The sequence below is a fragment of the Acanthopagrus latus genome, chromosome 2 (genome assembly GCF_904848185.1).
Source record: "Acanthopagrus latus isolate v.2019 chromosome 2, fAcaLat1.1, whole genome shotgun sequence".
Lineage (NCBI taxonomy): Eukaryota > Metazoa > Chordata > Actinopteri > Spariformes > Sparidae > Acanthopagrus > Acanthopagrus latus.
This window is the reverse complement of record NC_051040.1, coordinates 17280002-17302979: the sequence shown is the minus strand read 5'-3', so window position 1 is coordinate 17302979 and position 22978 is coordinate 17280002. Positions and strand designations below refer to the sequence as shown.

The window sequence follows — 22978 nt, the reverse complement described above, 5'->3', positions numbered from 1 at the left end:
AACTCGAGTTAAGCCAGGGAGGTCTTCTTAATAATGTTAGTCAGTAGTGAATGAATCCCTGATCTGTGTGAGAGCGAGCCCCAACTACAAATTGATATCAGTATTACCGGTTGCAGCTGTAAGTGAAATGATTAGTCAGTCTGCAGATAAAAATCATCAGCAACTGTTTGTTAATCATTTCAAACATTTATCAAGCAAAAATGCCAAATATTTGCTGGTTCCATCTTCTAAAAACAGAGCATTTGGTGCCCTCTTTTTTTTTGTGTAATTTCCGATCAACAGGCTCTCTGAGATTTTGAACTGCTTAATGGGGTAAAACAAGGATTTAGAATTATAAATGTATTTTAGTTCATGAAATAATTGGTAGTTGCAGTATGTTCAGAAATATTTCATCATCAAATATATATGTTTTTGACTTGGTATTTTATGCAAGGCGACATTTATCACACATGGCATAACCAAATGAAATTCTGGTCCTTTGCACGTAAAACAAATCTTAATGATAGGTGTAAATTAGTATTTGGACAGTCTTGTAGTGATAAGCCACCTACAGAAATATCTAAACAAGACTAATTAGAATTGTAAACATCATCCACTAGACAGTGCACTCCAAAGCATTGGTTATCCGTGCAAATCCAATTTTCTGATAAATGATTTTCACCCATTGCAGTGTCACAGATGGCTACCTGAAAGAAAAATGAGGTGATGCTCAAAATTGCGGTGACATGATCACAAATTTGACTGTCATAAACCACTGAAAGGTGTAACAGCTGTCAGATGAGTGAAAACTGTGTAACATGTATAGTTTTCACAATCACTGTGAGCAGCAGCTGTGTGGCTGTGTGGAGGATGTTACACTGCAGCTAACACGACTGTCCCTTAAGTCAGGTGTGTTTCAATCAACTGTAATGTAGCTGACTAAAAAGGTGCCATTATTTAAAAAAAAAAAATAATACAGATGTAGGTTCAAACCATCTGTCTGTGAGCAGTCTGAGCTCAGTGGCTGCTGACAACATAACACTAGTGTACATCATGTACCTGCATCCTTGCTGCTCCTTCACAGTAAAAGCTTTCTGCTGTCTGCCAATTATGATACTGTACTTGAACCACTTGGCCTCAGTATGGCAAATGTAGCCTAATGCTTTTTCACGCACATGTCGCACCCTATAATATCAGCTCTTGAAAAGCCTGTCTCCTGCATGCCCGCAATTTAAAATGAGTCCTAGAACAGCATTAAATATATTTGTTGACCTAGGTTCGACTCCCGGCCCCGGTCTCTTTGCTGCGTGTCACTCCCCCTCTCTTACCCTGTTTCCTGTCACACTCTTCAGCTGTCCTGTCAATAAAGCCACAAAAAAAATTACATATATCTCCATCTCCATTCATCTCTGTTCAGTGTATGAATGAATAATACTTAGTGACAGGGTATTTTCCTACCAATGTAAAGCTTAGGTGCAGCACCCAGGCTGTTTTGCACCACCTAAGCTAAATCAGTAAAATCAATGTGGAGAGCATCAAAACTAACTAAAGGACAGGTCTAATGGTTGTATTTAGTCCCTAGTAGACTTTTCCAGCAAATTAAAGATTATGTTGATTATTATCTGCTCTAGCTATCAGAATCAGTAACCTTTGATTAGCGTTTTTGATTATTTTAGAAATTAAAAGACTCATTGATGAATCCAGGGCTGAAAAAAAATGAGTCATTCAAGTATGTTGATGAGGTTTATTGACAGAAAATGTATCTGGAACTATTGTGATTGTGAATCGTTTAGCATTTTTGCCTGAAACATTACTTAGCTTTTTTCTGTTCTGGGGATTTGCTGCTTCTCTTTGTCTGATGTGGTAGTGAATTGAACATCTTTTTGTTTGTGTTTGAGTGTCATTTGGAAAAACAAGATTTAAAGGTTTGTGGGAAATTCAGATTTTAAACATTTTTGAGTTTATTTTATAAGTCAAGTGATTTTTTTAAATTGAAAAATAATACATTGATCAGTAGTGATACTCGTTATTTACAGCCCTACACATAGATGCAACTGATAAGGTATCGTAAGTTTGTTTCCCAAAATGGTAGATTGTTCCTTTACAGGAAAAGCTGCAGCACTTCATTTTGAGCACACAATCCAAACCCTTGGCTCAAAGTGCCCAGCAGCAGTTTGTTTTGGATGTGTTTTTAACATTTTCAGCCAGCAACAATACGGTTGCATTTTTAGTCCATTTCTTTGTGAGGTCTGCCTTCAGCTCCCGAACCACTTCCAAACCACAGAGGAGATGTGTAGACTTGTCTCTGCTCCTCTACTCTCTGTCCTACATATAAATATACCATCTCTCTGTCTCGTGATGATGAATGTCCTCTAGAGAATGGTCTTACAATCATGGTAGTGGTCGGTCGAACAGAAGGTTTGGAACAGAGGGCCTGAAGCGCCTCATCATCACCTCCCCCTGAAAACAAAGGGAGTTGTGGTTAGACGCTCTTACTCATCACATGTGTGTCTGCCATCCTCTGTTCCTCACGTAAACCTTCATTAGACACAATGTGGTTCCCCTCTTGTTCTCACCCATTCACTTCTCATCACCTTTGCCTGCACACACATACACACACACTGTGTTTCTCAGGCTGAACACACACTTGTCTTTCTCTACTCCAATCAGTCACTGCTGTAATTGGGTATGTGCTGTTTTTGTAGTATGAGACCTTGGGGTTAGCTTTGCCACCTGTCCATGTGTTAATTAGCATTGTGCCCTCATTCTACACTTTCACATGCACATTACAACTTAGCTTACCATCAGATTAAGGAAGTCATTTGAATAAAGCTGGCTAGGTGTAACTTAAATTTGTCTGTAAAGATCATGAGAGCCTTTTGAAAATTATAAAATGTGCAACAAAATAACACAAATCATAAAACCATGTTGGGATGGCAGTCTTTTTGTTAATCCACCACTTTGCTATGTACTGAAACATCTCTATCAGAATCAGAACTATTGGATGGATTGCCCTTACAGCAGGATTAGGATTCCTTTACACAGATATTCATCCTCCCCTCAGGTTGAATAGTACAACTTTGGTCCCTTGATTCCTTTACTTTCAATCTTGTGCCATCATTAAGTCAGTGTTTTAATTTGTCCAGTCCTCTGTGTGATGGCCAAAGTGTTACCATCAGCCTCAGTTGTGCTTTGAGTTTATTGCCCAATAATTGGATTTGATGGTGGAAATGGTAAATGTAAAAAAAATATCTTTTATTTATTATCTGATAGGAACAAGTAAGTCCCATAAACTGATGCCATAAACCACAGCATTTATAGCCAAAGGTAATTTGCAATGCCCTTCCTTAGATGGGCCTTTTAAAATGCATCAAACAGACAGTGCACAAACCCAACACAAAATGTATACAAGATACAGATAGAACAATATATAACACATACTATAATACAGTGCAATACAATAAAATACAATTATAAAACAAGTAGCACTGGAAGATTTATGAGAGGACCGGGCGCCCCTTAAAATGAGTTTGAGAATGAAGTGATCCCAGTCAGGACATAACAGTGAACCTCTGAACTGGAGACTGAACGTAACACCTGTTTCTGTATTACCTGTATGTTATGAAAATGTTGGTAGGACTTCAGCTTTTACTTTGAAAACGATGTGGTGATCCAACTAAATTGTTCAGTTCACTATTTAGCGAGCTGAATATTCAGCTGTTCAGTGAGTGGGACCATGCAGCCTGTGCACCGCACGATTCAATGAGCAAAATTTTTGTGCTTAAATTATAATGAATGTATTCTCGTGACTTGGTACACTGAAAAGAGCTGCTGTGCTCATCATCAGCGTTGAGCTTAGAAGACATTTTTGGAAGATCATTATTTTTGCATTAATCCAGTGAAGCTGTTTTTAAAAAATGCGGCAGTTGCAATACTCCTTGAGTTTTGCTGTAATCTTCAAATAATCAGATTGTTTGCATGTGGAAAGACTGATTCACTGAGGTGAGGAAAACTAATGATGAATTAAGGAAGGAGAGGAATTAAAGCATTGGAGATATTTGAGATTAATGAGGGATGTTGTGCCAGACATGTTCAGTAGTAGGTAGGTAAATCAAACCCCCCTGGGACATTCCTTTGTTATGAGATATGAAAATGAGTAATGAACCAGGGTTGACATATCCCCCGCTCTTGATGTTTTGCACACCCACAGGCAGACACAGGTTTATGTTTTTGTTCATTTTTGGGTGCGTGCGTATGTGTGTTTGAAGGAATTCATCTTTAAAAACCACTCTAAAGCAGCTGCACTCATGCGTTTGCTCACATTCAGCTGTCAAGTGTCTTTGGGCGTTTTGACGTCAGTGTTCCTGGACGGAGCTTCGAAATGCCTCCTTGCCTAATTTGAAGTGTCACTTGGTGCCGTTTGGCATCACCATGGTACAGTGTATGCGCAGGAATTGTGACAGTGAAGCTGTAAGCATCTAAAGGATTTGTCAACTGGCCATGAAGCACAAGCTCAGGCTGGATTGGTAAGATTTATGTTGGAAATGTGTCTCTTAGCACAATCCAGTACACTTGTATGTATCTTCAGGAAGCAGAATTGGACAGATTGCCACAGCCTGTACATGTTAATGTGTGGTGTACAGAGCGAGCGCCACAACGTATTTCACAGAGCCTTACATGAAGACAAAAGAAACACAGAGAACTGATTGCTGCCATCACATGAATACACAAACACACACACACATACACCTCTCCTCTCTTTATTTACTCCTCAGCTCTTACGCTATGTGTTTGTGCTTTGCTCTTGTGGTTCTGGATCATGCTTACTCATGGCTCTGTTCAAGACTCGGCCTCCTTGTACTATATTCTGTTCTCTGTCCTGTTTTCTCTTTGTCACTAGCCCGCTCACTTGGGTGTGTTGTGCTTTTTCATTTGGCCGTCTTAATGTTTGCTTTGCTGCTTGTATTGGATGTTTTGTGCGGCACATCAAACGCACATACACTCATACTCATAGTGCCTCACTTTCTCTCAGACATTTAGCCGTCACATAGGCTAAGCATACACAGGAATGAGAGAAATATGATCTCAAGGCTGTTTTATCCACTAGAAAGAGCTTGTTTTGTACGCCCAAAAGCCATGTTTGTTTTACTGCCTATAATAGAAGTAAACACAGTCCATTTCTCACAATATTTGCATAAATTGATGTATCCATTTTGTATTAAGGACAGTTTATTGGTGGCTAACAACACATCAGTTACCACAAACATTCAAACACGCCGTCTAAATCACTGTCCTCCCCCTGCTGCTGTCACTAACCATTTGCTGTTGCACTGGTGCTTGCTTTTTGCTGTTTTTTTATTTATTTTAGATTTATTTTTTATTTTTTCCTTTTCCTGTGTTCGTTGTAATCATGACCTCTCGCTGTTTTAATTTCAGATTTGCATATCCACTTCCACTCCTTCCTCATTTGCATACAGCAAGAATGGCGAGCGGGCATCCCACAGACAAATTCAGTTTCATGTATCAACCAGACACGCACAAGAGGTACGGGGCACGCATGCACACACACTCACACACAAACGCACACACGTACACACACAGTTTCCCCATGCCCATGTTCTCAATGAGCAGGTAAGTTGAAATAAAGGAGGAGCACTTGAGGTCTTTTTTCGTCTACATTGCGGGGCCGGCAGAGCAAGATGCATCATGGGAAATGTAGTATGAATGGCTCTGTTATTAGGAACCCTTTCCGTGCATTACATTTTTAGTGGCCTGTAGTAGAAGAGCTCGCCTTCCCTTTTTATGTACATTTGGCTAGCTGTATTTAACGCCACACAGGAAGCCAAACCATTATTTCCTGTGCATCCATGTGTCCTTGTGCTTTCCTGTCAGCAGTCTATGTTTTTAAATACATGCTCATGTTGAGCCTACTTGAGGATGAGGATTCACAGGGCTTGATTTTTTTTATTTTTTGTTTGTTGCATGCTGGCAAAATGCTTCAGCTGGATGTGTCGCGTTAAGAACCTGAGTTTGGATTAAAGTGTGTGAGGAGTGTGTGCGTGTGATAATCGGAACCATTTTCTTTCCGATTTACACGGCTCACGTCTCTCTCCTCTATTTTTTCTTTCTTCTCTTGTCCCCCTCTCTGCCACATTTTCTGTTTCTTTCTCAGTAAGAACAGGTTATCTTCAGCCATGAATCCAGTCTATAGCCCTGTTCAGCCCGGCACCCCCTATGGAAACCCTAAGAACATGGCCTTTACAGGTAAGACAAACATGCACATGCACATTTATCATCCTGTATACCACTATAATCATGAGTCTGTAAAGGACAGGAGGACGGTTCTGCTAATGGCTCCCAGAGGTGCTATTAGAGTGAAAACTGTTCAGGGATAAAACCCTCTTATTTTCAGATATGACTAAGAGTTATAGTACCTAATTTCACTTTTTCACAGTTTAGGAAATGTGTTGTTCCAGTTATAAAAAATCAAGGTCAAAATAGGGTTAGGGTTTTAACTTTGATTGATAGGTCTTTGATGCATATAACCCATATATACACTATATATTATATAATCAGCTATATATCATCATCGGTTTAAATTATTCGAGCCTGGGCGATATGCAGTTTTTTGGGCCAATACCAATATTGGACTCCAAAAACTATAGCCAATAAATGGACCTTATAATATGAAGCAAATATTAAGCATTCAGTAGATGGCTCTAAAATTGATTTATATGTTGTCAGTAAACACAGAACAAGGAAAAGAATTGCATCGAGGTGAGGACAAGAACCTTTTTAAACACCAAAATTAAATAAAGTTATCAGTTAACTTCATCGGCCACAAAAAGGAAGTCATTATCACTATCTGAAGGGAAAAAAATATATATCGTCCAACCTCACAACAAACCTTTAGAAATCAATGAGATCCTCACAAACGAAACAAAAGTCGATTGTATTGTAACAGCATAATTCTGCTTTCAAAATGTAGTGCTAAATGTATGTATGTATGTAGTTTTTTGTGTAGTGTGAGCAAAATGTCCTCAGCGGGAATTTGAACAAAGCTATGACATTTTAAACCTGCATCAGAGAAGATGGTTTACAATAAACGGCCTCAAAAATGGGTCAATGAAAAACATTACCGTGACTCTGTATGCCATAATGTCATTTCCAGAGAGGTTGTGTCCAGTAGAAAAGTGATATAATACAAAATAGTGAATGTTTTATTGAATGCATTAGCCTCTCAGACATTTTGAGTATGTGAGTCAGTGTGAGTTGATGCAGGACAGGAGGCGTTTGGATAACAGCTGGACAAGATAAATGGCCACAAAGGGACTTTTTCTTTACTGAGGTGAGAACATTGATCTTTCAGGTAGAAGCACAGTTGAGGCTCTCAGTTTGAACCTGGACCGTGACCTAAAGATATAATTGTTTACATTGGGGAGATTTAATACAAGTACAGCAGGTGAAGAGCAGGTGAAGAGCAGGTTGACAAGATACACTAAGTAAAAGAAAGAACACTGGCTGCAGTGCTTCTGTGAGAATCAAACATGTGAGCTCAGACAAATTCAGTCAGTCTCTTGTGTAACAGTAAGTTAAACATTGTAGCCAGACATAATTCTGACACAACACATTTCATTAAAGCAAATCTTTTTTTAAAAATGTTACTATCTTGCAAGGAAATATTTATATATTGCAACTTTTTGCACATTCCCTGTAGAATACTTGCACCAAAACTGCACATGCCTTTCATTTAAATAACATACTGTTCTTATTTTTATAATATTTCACATTTTTATATTTTGTCAGTTTTCTGTATTTATGATTCTCGACTCTCAGTACACACAGCATTTCCTTTAATATGAAACCTACTTGAAAATAAAACCAGATTCCAATTGAGACCAGGCCAGAAAAGTAAAACTTGTGCTTGTACGCATTTTGCACAGCAGTTCCACATCTTGACATCCAAGTAGGCCTGTCACGATATTCAATAAATCAATTAATCGTACAATAAATAAAAATGAGCTTGATAATTTTGCTGGCCTCGGTAATTTCCATTTGCATGCTTGTTTGTTTTCCTTGTGTCTCTCTTGTGAACCCTCTGGCCCCTGACATGACACAGAGTGCAGCATGAGAGCCCTGTGAGGAGCAGCAAGCCAGAGGTGACGCTAGTTGAGATTTGACGGAATAAACACAAAGATGGAATTAGTTTCAAAGCTCAACTTGACAGCTGCAGTGTGGGAGCACTTCGGATAAAAACTGAATGACCGTGGTGAACCACTTAACCTGGACAAACCGGTATGTTGCATTTGTTGTAAAACAGTAGCAACTAAAAGAGGCAATACAACAAACATGCATCTGCACCTAAAGCATAATCATCCGGTTCACTACAGCTAAAGCGACAGAGGGGCCGTTTTAATTTCTGGGCCAATTTATTGTCCAGCAAAATTTGTTATCATGACAGGCCTACCAGTGATACGCGAGTGTGAGTCAATATGCTGTGGGGGGGTTTTCCCCCAAAGAAATGCAGAGTTGAAACTGCAGGTCAAAGGTCACTACAGTAATAATGAATGTTTTGTTAATGCAGTCACCACATTTGTACATGTCACTAAAAAAGGAGATAAGCTTAATTATGTGCTTTCACTCCTGTTTAGTTTAAATATGCATATAAACTTGAAGACATTCATGTGACAAGTCAAGTCTGAGGAACAGTCAGTTTTTCAGGGCAGACACTTCATTCTTTCCCCTCGTGAATATCAGTTAGTAGGCTTTCCATCTTCTTGTGTTCACTGATGAATAAACAAATTATAATATGGTCCAAGAAAGTTGATTTCCATATGTGCAAATCTTACTACAAATATAAGGAAATGAGCCCTGCTGTATCTTAACTACACTCACTGTATCCAGCAGACCTCACCAGGAATACTGTAACAGAAAGAGGCAGTAGTGCAACATTGTTGGTTCTAAACTGAATTGAATTTGAACAAATTCATTCATGGTTTCATCAGCAAAACCACATTCAGAAATAGACTTTTTACACCTGGTTTGTTCATATATACAGCCTTTAAGTTGGTCTCAATTCGTTCTAGCATGAATTTTTAAATGAGAATGTCGCTTTGTAAACTGGATCTTGGAATAGGCTCTCAAATTCTGTGTCTACACTTGGATCTGTAGGCCAGCAGCATCTGAATACAATGGAACTATATACGATTTTCTCTGGATTATTTGCAAGCTGGCAGGCAACATTACACATGCTGAGCTGTCAACCCAAATTCATGTGTTAAGCACTGCCAAGGACTCACCAACCTGACAACACTGATCAGGGTCAGAGATGGCAACTGTTACTCTGGTCAACTTGTGAGATAACTGTATAATAGTGCTAACTGTTCAAGTTGAAGTATTAAGTATTTTATTCTTTTTGTCAGTGAGCGCTACAAATATCTGTACTTAGAGTCATAATCGCCCCACTCTTTAGTTCTTACATGTCAAACATCTTGTTAATCATAATAGTAGAGTGTTACAGGGATGTGACAGCATCTGCTGTGCTGCTTTATCAATTAATGCATAATCAGTGCATATGGGGAATTGAACAATTAGCAGACTTTTTGTTTAAAATCCTTTGAACCGTGCTGTACTGCAGCTGTTAAGAGGATACTTTGGTGTAATTTCCGTTTTTAAGAAACCACTCAGACATGTTAAAGACTCAGCTGTCTCATACTGAAGTCTAAAATAATGTGTAGGGCTGCATGTGATTATTGTCACAATAAAGTATTTGATTTATAATTATATAATAGCCACAAACCTGAAGTTGCAGAAGCTAGAATCAGAGTGTGTGGTAATTTTGATTTGATAAATCACTCTTGACATTTATCTATCATCAAAATTCTTGTCAAGTAATTCTCTGTTTGTTGGCGGATAGTTAAATCAATGGTTTATAGTTTCAGCACTAATCTATGATAATCGTTTTCTTGAGTTTTGTTCTAAATTGAACATTCAAATACATTGCATCTTTTCAGCAATCTTTAACATTGAATTTAAATTTGGATTTTTGTAATAGATCTTATATTTGTGGTTTCTAAAACAAAATTGTTCTAAATTTGACTGAGTACAGATTAACCGTCACACCACTCAGACTGCAGTTTGATACAGATTTTTGTTACACCTGTTCCATCTCACTGGCTCAACCTACAGCAGCCAACAGCAGTTAAAGCTAGATATAGCAAAGGTGCAAAGCTACAGAACAGTCTGTGAGATCGGCTGCCAATAATAGAAAACTGTGAGCTGCACATCCCTCACTTCCTTACAGTCTCTGAACTTGCCTGCATTTCTCCTCTGTGCCTCTCTTTGTCTCACCCTGTGCAGCTCGCACCTTTATTACCAGCGAGAGCTTTTTCTCATGTCAAATGTGCTTTGTTTGTTTGATTTGTAATTGATGACGCACATGAGTGAGCGTGTGCAGTGTGCACCCCCTTGTACATGTCTGCTTGCATTGCTAATGTCGCTGAATTTATCTCCTCCCACACCGTATTGGCAGGTGTGGCTCGTCTGTATGTAAGACACATTCAGCCGACCATGTTATTGGTGCAGACATTTTTTTTAATGAGCGCCATCTGTGTACATCCTGCTCCAAACCAAATACTGCGCTACCTGTGTGTGTGTGTGTGTGTGTGTGTGTGTGCGCGTGTCTGTGTCCTTCTGTGTTTGCTAAGCTGTGGTTTCTGATATTTTCTCTCTCGCCTGTGATGTCTTGCAGGCTATCCAGGAGGGTATCCTGCGACGGCTCCCACCTACACACCCAACCTCTATCAAACAGGCAGTCCTGGGTATCCACCAGGTGAGCCACAATAGACAGAACACATTTACAGCAGAATAAAACATAAGGGAAGAATAATACAGAATCTCCTATTAAGAAGAAATTACATTTCACGAGTAACCGTCATCTATACAAATGTCGCTCCACAAAATAGTTACAGATGTCAATTTGAAATGAAACATGACATGCCACTGTAGGCAGTGGTCCAAAGCTGAGGACTATTTCCTGTTAAGCAGTTGTGAATGGTGCCATGTCAGTGTTTTTGAAATAACTATAAATATAAACTGAACTGAACCTTGGAGGAAAAAAAAAGTCAATGTGTCACTTATTTCTCTTGAATAGCATTCAGAACTATTTTGATCTTGCTCATGAGTAATCATTGTGATCATTCAGTTCACACCCTGCCCAGCTGAGTAATGTGTTTGTGTGGAAAGAAAGTTAAGTCAGTGTTTAAGGTAAGGATGGGCCACCACGTTATGTGTTAAATAAATTACACATTGATACACTTTTAATTTCCCGTCAGCTGATCTGTAACAGCTGCTGCTCTATAGAGTATTTATCTGTTGATTATGCATGTGTAACCATCAGAAGGTGGTTCAGAGCTTCACATAAGTTCTATGAAGGTAAAGCAGTAAGTGGAGATCCTGGCCTAGAGGGCACTGATGGTGAAGGAATGGGAAGCCAGCCAGTAACAGCTGCCAGTTGCCTTATAGCAGCAGATACGTACTCTGCTGGGGTTTGGTGTCTGGTCCCCACAGCAGATGGGAATAACAGTTGTCTCAGTGCTCTCCAGATATGGTGCGTCTGTATAGATGGAGATAGTTTAGAGTGATGGGGACTTGAACTTTTCAGCTTGGAAACCCAGACTAAGCTTATTGATTTTGACATGAAAAACTGTTAATTGGAGATATTCCATAAATATATATGACCCAGTTTAGAGTGTACTCTCTTTGATTATACTTATAGTCTTATACTATACTATACTTCTACTCTTTGACTTTACATATATAAGTTTGTCTGGTGCAGGTATCAAAATTCATGGTTTGAAAGCACAGCGCAGTGCTTATCTGGAATGCTGAAACTTGTGATCATTTGAGGTGTGTTTTTTAGTCCCAGTCAGCTGGATTTTATGAGCAAATTTGTTTATCCAATGGTACAAAACATTATAATGTATACATATTAGGACATTGTGAGGAAGTATGGGCAGAGGAGAAAGGAAGAGTCTTATACAGGGTCAAAAATGTGGGACACAGCGGTTCTTTTTACTTTGCTTGTTTCAGAAATCAAATTCATAGCATGAGAATATTTGCAAAAAACACAAATGTATTACATACAATGCATTAGATACAATGAATATCTTGTCTTTGACCTGTATTTAATTGAAAGTGGGTCAAAGTATTTCCGTGAATAATTGCATTCTGTTTTGTATTTATGTTTTTACACAGCGTCCCAACTTTATTGGAATCCGGACCTAATTAAGAGTTTAACATCAGGTACACAAGGTAAAATAACCAGCATAAAGAAAATAAAGGAAATGTCAAAAGAAAACAGGCGATAGGTGACCAATCAAATGACAATAGGGTGGTCAAAGGAAAAACTTACCATGATACTGATGTGAAAACTTGAGGAGTAGTATCACTTAGCAACTATAAAGTCAAAAATATGTTATTTCAATAGGATCTTCAAAAAATGCGCTGAAGTTCATGGTTTAAATAATAGTAATTAGTTGGTCCCAGATGAAGCCACCACTAATGACTGTTTTCATTATAGAAAACATTGCTAAATATTTTGAGGATTAACCGATTAATTGCTTACTCTATAAAATGTGGGGGAAAAAAGTGAAACATGCTCATCACATTTTGATGTCTTTAAATTACTTCTTTTGTCCCAAAGACGACTCTTTTACTTTGATGAATTACAAAGAACAGCAGCAAATCCTTACATTGAATAAGTTGGATCATTTGACATTTATGTCAGTTGAATATCGAAATAGTTGGTGATTAATTTTATTTCTAAATGTTCAAGTAATCGTCTAGTAGTTGCAGCTCCAGTACCCAGACAGAGCAGCTGAGCAGAGGATTGTAAGGGAAGAACTGGAATAATATTAGCGAATGTCTCATAATTGCTAAATTTTTTGTCTTGGAGAACGCAAAAATCACAAAAAATGTATATTTCTAAATGTTTAATTACTGTGTATGAAAAGGAAAGCTCTTTTGAACAGGAGGGTGCAGACAGCTACTTGAATTGTCTCCTGAATTTTAAGTGTCTCACCGAGGCAGGATGTGTTGGTTGAATTTGTCTGTGCTGCTTTTGAAGCCTGTCTCCTCTCGTCCCCTCCCCCAGTTTGGTTTTATCTTTTGGAAGTCAAACAAAATATCAGGTGTGCTTTGGCAAACCTCACCCAGCTTTGTTCCAACAAGAGACCTGAACCTAATAATTGAGGCTGGGCTGTTTAAACCTGCAGATATATGTCTATGTATTCTACAATGGTGACATTAAAGTCTTTAGATTTTGTGTCCCAGACAAACAGCTGCAGTCTGATTTGGAAACGTCTTGGTCAATGTCATTATTTCTCAAGACCACTGAATAGACAAACTTGTTTTCTATCAGCTAGGCTTTTGTGTAATTGTCACACACCATTGTCCTCTAATGCCCTGCATCCATGTTGGAGATGTGTGTGTGTGTGTGTGTGTGTGTGTGTGTGAGAGTATGCACACACACACGCTTTTAGACGCAGAGCCGCTCCAGCATCTCTTTGTTCCCTTGTCCTTGTGTGAGAGGAGCGCTTTCATAAGCTCCACAGCAGCAACTAGCTAGTAGCATGTTTGACCTTCAGGCTCCTCCGAGTGGCCGTTCCGAGGTACTGCACCCACAGAGCTGAGCCCAGTGGACCACAGGCATTAATGCAGTGGTCTGAACCAGATGCCCTCACTGTCCTACCATTGATCTCATGCTTTCCAGCCTTTAATGATGCAGTGTTGAAATGGTGACTACTCTAAAATCATTTTTGAAGGTTTTGTTGTTGATTGGTAGGTTGGTTGCTAAAATTGTGAATATACTTAATATTCATTGACTACACAGCTACTGCCTTTAGCAGTAAACAATGCAGAAATGCTGTCTTTATACAGCACGGTAAGACTGGCAAAATTAGGCACTTTTTAAGATGTACAAACCTTCAGCAGTAGCTGTTAATAGAGTCCAGCCCCATTAAAAGGCAGCACCAGTCCACCATCTGGTGGATTTTGTTGGAAATGCAAAAAGATAAAAACATTAAGTCCAAGGTAAAACCATCAGATAACTTTTTATGTCTGAGCAACAATCGAAAACCCCCAAATATAAAATGTACTGTAATCTAAGACAAAGAGACAAAGACAGAACTGTCAAATAACTCAGGCCATTATTCACATATCAAACAGTTGTAGAGTTAAGATATTAGGATTGATTTTATTGATAAGTGATTTAATCATCACTTATTAATCATCATTTTACGGTTAAATAAATACTTTTAGACAAGATATTTACATGTTTTTGAAATAAATTGGTTTGGCAATGTATTTTAATAATCTGGTTTCACTGGGCCACATTTAACACTTAATGTAGAATTATTTATAAAACACACAACTGGCCCATATCTTCTCTGACCATAACATAAAACTTTAAAGTAAGTGTAAGTAAAATGAAGAGTTATGTATTTTTTAAATTTCTTTTTGTCCATTTAAGGCATCCAGTCATCAGTCAGCTCAGAATTTATTAGCGACAATTAATATCATGAATTGTAATAATTTAAAGCTTCTATAATATTTTTTCTGTTATCAATGGATCCTGTGACTACTTTTTATGTGAGAAGGACTCATTTTAGTGAAGAACCCTAAGAGAATAACCACCAAACTCTGCAGTGCCCCCCAGTTCTCCAGTGAGTTTCCGTGTCTTAAAGCTGAGTGTCTAATGTGTGTTTACTGCCTGTAACTTTTATCTTTCAGTTCACTCTCACCACTTATCAGATGTCTTTTCCAGATGTATTAGGCAGCTGTTTTTTTGTTTTGTTTTGTTTTTTTTTCAGTAAAAAAAAAACGTCACAAACCTTAAATGCTACCTGCCATGCACCAAACAGCAGGCAAAGTTAGCACACCAGGCTGTAGCAAAGGATTAAGCAGCTTGAGAGCCTAATATTTTCCTCAGGAGTTGGTGGAGAGAGAAATGGAATAATAAAATCCAAATAATTTGAATGTTGCTTTGTATCTGCTGGCTGTATAAACAAGCAACTCTTTGCTAAAAAAGTTCCCCTTATCAATGTACAACTTACAAGGCATGCTCTAGAAAAACAGTTAGTGCATGTGCAATAAGACAAAATCTCATTGATTAATTGCTAAAGGTGTATTTCTGTCACAAAATGTATTTCTTATTCCACCCTCTTTTCTTCTCTCTCTTTTTGGTCTGTTTTTAGGATATACTTCAGCAGGCACCCCATACAAAGTGCCCCCCACTCAGTCAAATGGAGCGCCTCCTCCCTACACCCCAACCCCCACCCCATACCCAACAGCGATGTACCCCATCCGCAGTGCCTACCCTCAGCAGAACATATACGCACAGGTAAGGAGACTGAATGAGAGCTGACCACATTACCTCAGAGACGGAGTCTGTTCTCTGCCAGTGAAACACTCTCATCAGATTTGTGACACACCTGATCTGTTGGCATTTAACTTAATCTCTTTCTTTATATGTTGTCTGGTGAACATATTGACTACAATCACGTGAAGCAGTTTACAAGGGCTTCACAAAATTGTCGTCTGTTCATGTCTGAATTTCAGCTTTAAAGAATTTTCAGTAAACCAGAGAAAGAAAAATAAAATTTTTGCCCCAGGTCAGATCTTCTATCTGCATAAATTTTACATAACATTTAATCTCCTCTGGCTGCAGGGAATGAGCTTTGATTCAGGCCTTGAACCATGTACAGTGTGTGGAACATAAAGTTCCCAAACAAAATCGGTACCGAAGCGTCCTTTTTTCTTTACCACATTCTTATATTACATAGAAAACCCCAGGTGACTGGGCAATTTAGATACCAGATAAAAAAGCACTTACAAAAAAGTGTCTTTGCGCATGAAGAGCCACCATCTTTATGTTGTGATTTGGTGCAGTGCATATTTTTAATGGTTAAATGGTTTGAAATGAAAAGCACAGAAGCGGGAAGAGAGATGGAAAATGTCAGTGTTTTCTGTTACCTTTCTTGTTCCTGTCAGCAGGAAATGAGTACTTAAACAGTCTTCTCAGACCTATCAAATAAAATAAAGCATTCAACTGTATAGTAAGTTTTATATTTCTCTCATATACACACACATATACACACACACACACACACACACCCTCACCAGCCCTTTCTTGTGTTCCTCCTGACAGGGAGCGTACTACACCCAGCCAGTGTATGCGGCTCAGCCACATGTGATCCATCACACCACCGTGGTGCAGCCTAACAGCATCCCCTCCACAGCCCTGTACCCCGCCCCAGTCCCTGTACCTGCTCCACGCAACAACGGAATGGCTGCCATGGGGATGGTAGCCGGGACAACCATGGCCATGAGCGCAGGTACGTCCCGAATCTCTCACTTCAAAGCTTTCTGATAACAGCTTTTCAGACTTGCTGACTTTGACAACTTCATCATTCTCTCGACTGCCTTTATTCATGCAGGAGATGGTTTCCTGCACTTGCACAGACACGTTTTTTCATTTTGCACACAATAACACTGTAACTATTTTGCTCATTGACTAATATTATTTTTGTAAGAAAAATATTTGCTGCGTGTTCACATCTAAAGTGAATATATTTAGGTTTCTGGGCAGTGGTAACCTGTGATCGGTAGTGATTTTGTTGACCATGATTCACTAAATTGATGAAAATTAACCAGAAGTTTTATCAGGAAGCACCATCTCAAATGTGACTATTAGCTTGTTTTCCTCATCCTCTGTGACAGTGTGGTGATAACGCTAGGGTTTTCAGACTGTTCGTCAGATGAAACAAGGCATTTTAAGTTGTCATTGTGGGCTTGGGTTACCTGTGATGGGAAAATGTTTTAGCTTATTTGTTGACATTTCGTAAATGAAAATGAAATTAATTGCGTACTCGCACAAATTGATTTCTCTTCGAGTTTTATTATGTGTTGAGCTGAAGCAAAATGGCAGCAGCTAAAATACTAAAAAAAAAAAAGAAACATAAAACAAAAGAAAACGGATCAAAAACTTCAAAATGTTTGAATGAATCTACAACACGAGACACTGACAATTGCCAAACGAGGCCTTTCTAGTTGTTCACCAGATGGATTCATAAATGGCTGAGGTTCATTACTGGCATTGTTAACACTGTTTAGGGACCCTGCTGACAACGCCCCAGCATCCCCAGATTGGAGGACACCCAGTAACTGTGCCAACCTACAGGCCCCAAGGGACACCTGGGTACAGCTACGTACCGCCTCACTGGTAGAGCCCACCCATCATGTGAGTGTCTGACCTCCTGCTGTTACTCACCACCCTTATTTTCTCCTCCATCTGTTTGCTCCCCTCTACCCCCCCTCATCTTTTCATTCTTTTATTTTTCCCTCTGTTGTCGCTCTGACTTGAACAAACTGTGCCACCTCCAGCTTCATCCCTCTCTTTTTCTCTCCAGTCTTAAATCAGTCACCAATGTGTGCCTCCGCTCTCTTTTTCCCCCGACAGATCTGGAGTCCACCATCGTATGCAACTGCTCAGATCTTACACGGGCTCCCACTGGCAACCATAGGAACTCGGCACCTGTCTGCAAGAACAAAACTAAAGTGCAACAGCCACTTTAATATTATTGTTATTGTTATTATGCGACATTCTCTAACGTTTTTTCCAGAAGCTGCTTTTATTTTTTTATTTTTTTTTCTCTGTTCATTTGCCAACCAGTCATTACCTTTTTAATTTTTTTTGTATGGGTATTTTTTTTTGTTATTATTATTTTATTTCCTCACTTTTCTTTTGCTGTGTCTGTCATTGGATCTTCAGAAGGACTCTTGACCAATCACGGGTGTCAGTTGCTTCTGTTTCTGTGTTGTGCTGGTGTGTGTGGTCCTTCCTGCTGCTGTCGCTCAGTTGGCTGGAAAATATCGGGCACTTATTCATCATCATCATCTCCATCATCTCCATCAGTCACTACAAAGACTTATTGACTTAATGCTGCCAAATTTTCTAACGACTAGATATCAGCACAGGGTTTTAACATAACTGGGATTTTTCTTTGTTTGGGTTATTTAACGTTTCTCTTTATTTTTTTTATTTTTTCTTTTTATTTTTAATCACAATCAGCAAAATTCCTTTTTTTTTTCTCCTGCCTGTATTCTTCCTTTTTCTTTTTTGGTTTAATCTCAGTCGTCTTCCAGCGCGTAGCTGTCTGTCCGGCGGTCCATCATCCCTTGCGTTACGTCTCCGTGTGAGTGTTGTGTCGCTTTGAGCAGAGCACTTACTGACCCATCCTGCTGTGTGTCCCTCTGTGTTAGCATTAGTACTAAGTACACACTAAGAAAACATGACCTACTTCATGCTACATACTATGCAGGCTAGTATGTCGTGACACTCTTGAAATCTTAGCGTAGGTCAATACAGAGAAAATGTACAAGTATAATAAGGTGTCAACAGCGTGGGTGGTCGTGCACACTCTCGCACACATAAGCATGCACACACACAGGGGCTCCTGTGTTGTGTAGTGGCACTTACTGCACAATACCTCCAATTACTGATCAACACACACAACATGTATTTCTCGGGGGTGGGGGGGGCATGGTAGACGGCAGAGAAGGAGTTTAAAGGGATTGGCACTCAGAGAGGAGAGCAGCTGACAATGACAAAGAAAGAAAGGAAGGAGGAGGGGATGACATGTTCACAGTCGGTCATTTCATTTCAAGGTACAAGACATTTGAGCTTGTGACGGCTCATCTGCAAGAGGCCACGCAAAAACACACTGCTAGTTTTGCACTATATGTATTGTGCGTTGATTTTTCTCCTTGTGACCGTATTGTCTCCTCCTCCCTCCTTCTTCCAGACAAGGATGTATAACCAAACAGCAACCAGACATCCAGACTCGAGTTTAATAATGGACCAGTCAAATACATGTGCTGATAGACTTCCATTCCACAGTGTCATGAAAGACCAAACGATGACATAGATGGTTGTGCAGATTGTGTCCGATCGAAAGGCTGTGATGTGTTTACACCTGGTCCATGTCAGAGGGGATGATTTGTTAATCTCAGAATTTGGGTCCAAATGTTTAACCTGAGAGGAAAATGAGAGTGCTGTCCTAAAAAAAAAAAAAAAAGAGCTGGTTTTAATGTTCGTTGCTATAAATGACAAAAAGACATTAGTGTGAGTGCAGAGCTGTGATGATGCAGCTCAGTCCAGCACAGACTTCAGGAGGCTTTTTAGACTTCTTTTTAATTTTTCACGACAAAGAATCATCCATTTGTTCTCTGTGCTCTGAGATTTACACATCTGCTTTTACTGACTGCTTTTAAACATTCTCCATTTTTTTTTTAATCCAGCATAACTTTTAGCTTTTATGGGAAGCTTCTTGAGCTGAGGATGATATTTGAGCCAATGAGACATGGACCATATACAGCCATCTTCTGTTGCCTTTTTCTGCTTCTACGTGTAAAGGCATTAATGTACACGGAAAGGCATTGATGACCTATCTTAATCAGACACTACAAACGCACCGAGTAGTAGTGGTGGTGGGGTTTAATATTTAGGTGAGGCCTGTGGTATTTTTATGAAGATTTACAACAAAAAAGATAGACTCAAATCACGACATTTTGTGGTGTAGAGTGCAGATTGGTCTAAAAAGCATTTACTGTGCAGGTATGTAGATGAAGTGGTTTGATAATGCAATAAAATAAGAGGGGATGCCTCCAACAGTGATTAATTTTATCAGCGTTTTGAATTGATTTTAAAAAAAAGAATGCTTATTGTAATCCCTTAAATGTGGATTACAGGCTCTGTATGCAGCAACCATTCAATAATAATTACTGCTAATAAGAGTAGAACATATCAAGAATTTGGGTATGGAATAACTTTGTGAGGAAATATTGCACAACATAAGACAAAAAAAAAAGTTGATGACTATAATTTAATGCTAAGTAACAGGTACCTAGGCTTTGTAGTGCAGGAGGGAGGAAGATTTATATTGTAATTAAAAATAAAAACAATAAGGTCGAGTGTTTGAGGTATTCTTAGTCCAGATGTTTGTACACTAGTAGGTTAATTCTCAAGAAAATATTACCTAATGCCGCTGTCGGATGAAAACCTTGTCAATTTTTTTTTTTTTTTTTTTTTGCCTTATTTTCAAAACGACCCCGGTCTTTAAGATTTCGAGTGGATGTTACCGGGTCACGAAGCGCAGCCACCATGTAAGGATGGCGTATATTATTTTAATTCAAGCCAGTAAAACTGAAAAGATGCAGAAACTGGATTTTCTTGCGACAGCAGTAATGTTACTCGTCATTAGGATTTATTTAACCAACCACTACTCCTGTCAGTATTTCTCAGTTAAATCTTGTGTTTTTGGGTTTTTTTTTTTCTCTTCTTTCCCTCTGGTCAATTGAGCATAATGGGTATGCATAATATTCAGGTGTATTTCACTATAGCATTGGATCTCTAAGTTAAAAAAAAAAAAATGCAGTATATTTATACAGCAAGTGGTACAGTAATGTATTTCTAGCTAAGCATGGTTGCATCAGTGTGGCAGCTACTGTTTGTGCTTTTAATATATTTTGTTTTTACCTCCTCTTCTGCATCTCTGTCCTCTACATATCTGTCACTGAGGGGGAGGGAGGGGAGAAGTCGAGACAAGGTCGTGTACATAAACTTGTGGAAATTGTTGTCACAAAATTCCCACTTTTTATAATTATCACCTGGATTTACAGACCTTGAAGGGGGAGCAGAGGATTAATGACAGAACTGAAACGGCTTGCGTGGTCGTGACTCTTTTTGGGAAGCCATCTTTGCTGTCCATTTCTGTCCCGTGAGGTGCAAAGACGTACTGAAAAACCCTCAGCTTCCACGCCCTTTTGTTCTGTGCCATATTTCAGCTACAGTTGTTTCGGTAAATATTAGTTTCTTCTCCTAAGTATTTGGTGAATTCTGAATCCTTTTTGCGTCGAGCTTCCTGTGAATCTGTGTTTTCCTATTGCTGTCCTATTTCTCACATCGTTGTTGATGCATATTGCCTGCCTCACCTTTTTATCTTTCTTACCGTCTCCTCTCCTCTTTTCTTTTCGTGCCTCGACTCCTTTCAGAGGCCATTTTGTGTCCCTTAAACATTTACTTTTATCACATTCAGGGGTGCAAAATGAGGCCGATGTTCCTCGCTTTGACCTTTTTTCCTTTTAACCCTCTGCTCTCACAGTCTCACGTGCTTTCAGCCTTCATGTGCTTTCAGTCTGACCTTTGCAAACCCCCTCCAGCCCGTCTCAGTAGCAGTCATGTTGAACTACATCGATGATTGGTGTCTCTAATGGTTTTGCCATTTAATCTCCACTAGATGTCGCCACTGACAAGTGTGTGAAAAGGCATCGCCACGGTTCAAGGCTTTGAGCCAAAATGATAAATTAATATTTTTTTAGAAAAACACAATTGGATGTCACATTTTTAGCAAGAAAATATTTTTAAGGGGATATTTTCTTTTTTCCAAGTCAAATGTCATTATCGTTTTTCATGTGTTTTAAGGAGATTTTCCCAAAAAAACCAACAGACACCAAATAAAGTTTTATGGAGGAGTTGATTGTTTTTACGTTTAGTAAAAGTAAGAGCAAGTTTTTCTTTTCTGAGCTGAGGACCAGTGCTCTCTTAAAAACTGTAATTCTGTTTTTAATGCGGGGGCTCAGGAGAGAGGCAGATCATTTGCGATCGCTGCCTCCTCAATTCACTCCATTCCTCGCCTCATTTAATTCAGTTCGCACTTAAGTGAAAAAAAATGGACAGTTGAACACTTGGATGTGTTCATAGGGGAGGAAATGCAAAGTTGTCTTAATCATGGGTCTCTTATCTTTTTATCCATTCTGTCCTTTTACTGAGGACAACTCACTCACTTTTCCTCTTTATTTTAACCCTGCAGAAGCATTCATTACACCTCTCCTCCCATCTTCCCTCTTTTCTCTCCTCTCCCCTCTTCTTCTTTTGCCTTGCAGTTGCTAAGTCTTAGTTTTCTCATGAGTATAAATTAAAACACTACTATCACAGTGAATAGTAGGCTCTTAAATGTCTTCGATGTTCTGCTGCAGCTTTTAATTTCAATTTGTCAGAGATTTCTCTTTAGTTTAATTTGACACTAAATGTGATGCAAAAAGTGGAAATTCCTTGTCTTCCAAAAAAAAAAAAAAAAAAGGCGTACTTGTATCCCCCCTGGATCGAGTATTAGGAACAACCCCATCTTTGGAAGTTTTAGTTTGGTACCCAGTTTGCACATGCTATGGTATATCTGTTACCGTAAGGTTGTGTTTGAAACAGAAGCCCAACGTCTGTTCAGCGTTGAGAGAAATGAATTGTATGTTAGCTATTTGGTCCAGAGTGAAGGACCAGCGTCAGGCTTGTGATATGAAGTGTAAATCTGTTTTTAATTTTTGTTTTTTTACGTTTTTTTGTTGTTGAGGGTTTTTTTTTTTTTTTTTTTTAAAGATCAGTTAGTGATCTTAGTACTATAACTAAGCCAAGTTTGTATTTGTATATTTACTGTAAAATGTAGAACATTGAATAACTATTAAAATTTTCCTATAAAAGGAAGATCATCTTGTGTGACCTTCTTGTTGGCCAATTTATAAACAAAAACGTCAGTTACCATCTGAGATTTGTCAAATTAAACTGAGAAGAAGAAAAAATGTATTTATTTATAAAGCCCCTTTCAAAGCCTATGTTACAAAGTTCTAAGGGAAGATAAAATGTTCAAAGGGCATGAGATGATTGCAACACAAATATTTCCACAGAACATTTATCGTGATAAAAAAGATTATAAAGACAGTTAGAAGCATCATAATGCAAAATAGTTTACAAGACCCGAGCACAATAACACCAAAGACAGTGGTCTTCAACTGTGAATTACAAGACCCAAGAGAGTTTGCTGACCTGATTCCCAGCGGGAGACTGTTCCACATCCAGAGCCTCGGGGCGGTGAACCCCACAGTTCCCTTG

General features: G+C 38.9%; 1 protein-coding gene across 3 annotated transcripts in view; it reads left to right on the top strand.

Moving 5' to 3' along the window:
• fam168a (family with sequence similarity 168 member A) overlaps window positions 1-20711 on the top strand; it is a 29584-nt gene extending 8873 nt beyond the window's left edge. The window contains exons 2-9 of one of the 3 annotated variants that reach the window (XM_037075369.1): window positions 5416-5523; window positions 6152-6243; window positions 10730-10810; window positions 12235-12291; window positions 15234-15379; window positions 16187-16373; window positions 17152-17278; window positions 17498-20711. In XM_037075369.1, coding sequence (XP_036931264.1) covers window positions 5462-5523; window positions 6152-6243; window positions 10730-10810; window positions 12235-12291; window positions 15234-15379; window positions 16187-16373; window positions 17152-17264 — 738 coding nt within the window. In that variant the 5' untranslated portion in view covers window positions 5416-5461 and the 3' untranslated portion in view covers window positions 17265-17278; window positions 17498-20711. The remainder of the gene's footprint in view (window positions 1-5415; window positions 5524-6151; window positions 6244-10729; window positions 10811-12234; window positions 12292-15233; window positions 15380-16186; window positions 16374-17151; window positions 17279-17497) is intronic. The other 2 variants (XM_037075384.1, XM_037075375.1) reach the window with 2 other exon arrangements.
• Window positions 20712-22978: the final 2267 nt, after the last annotated feature.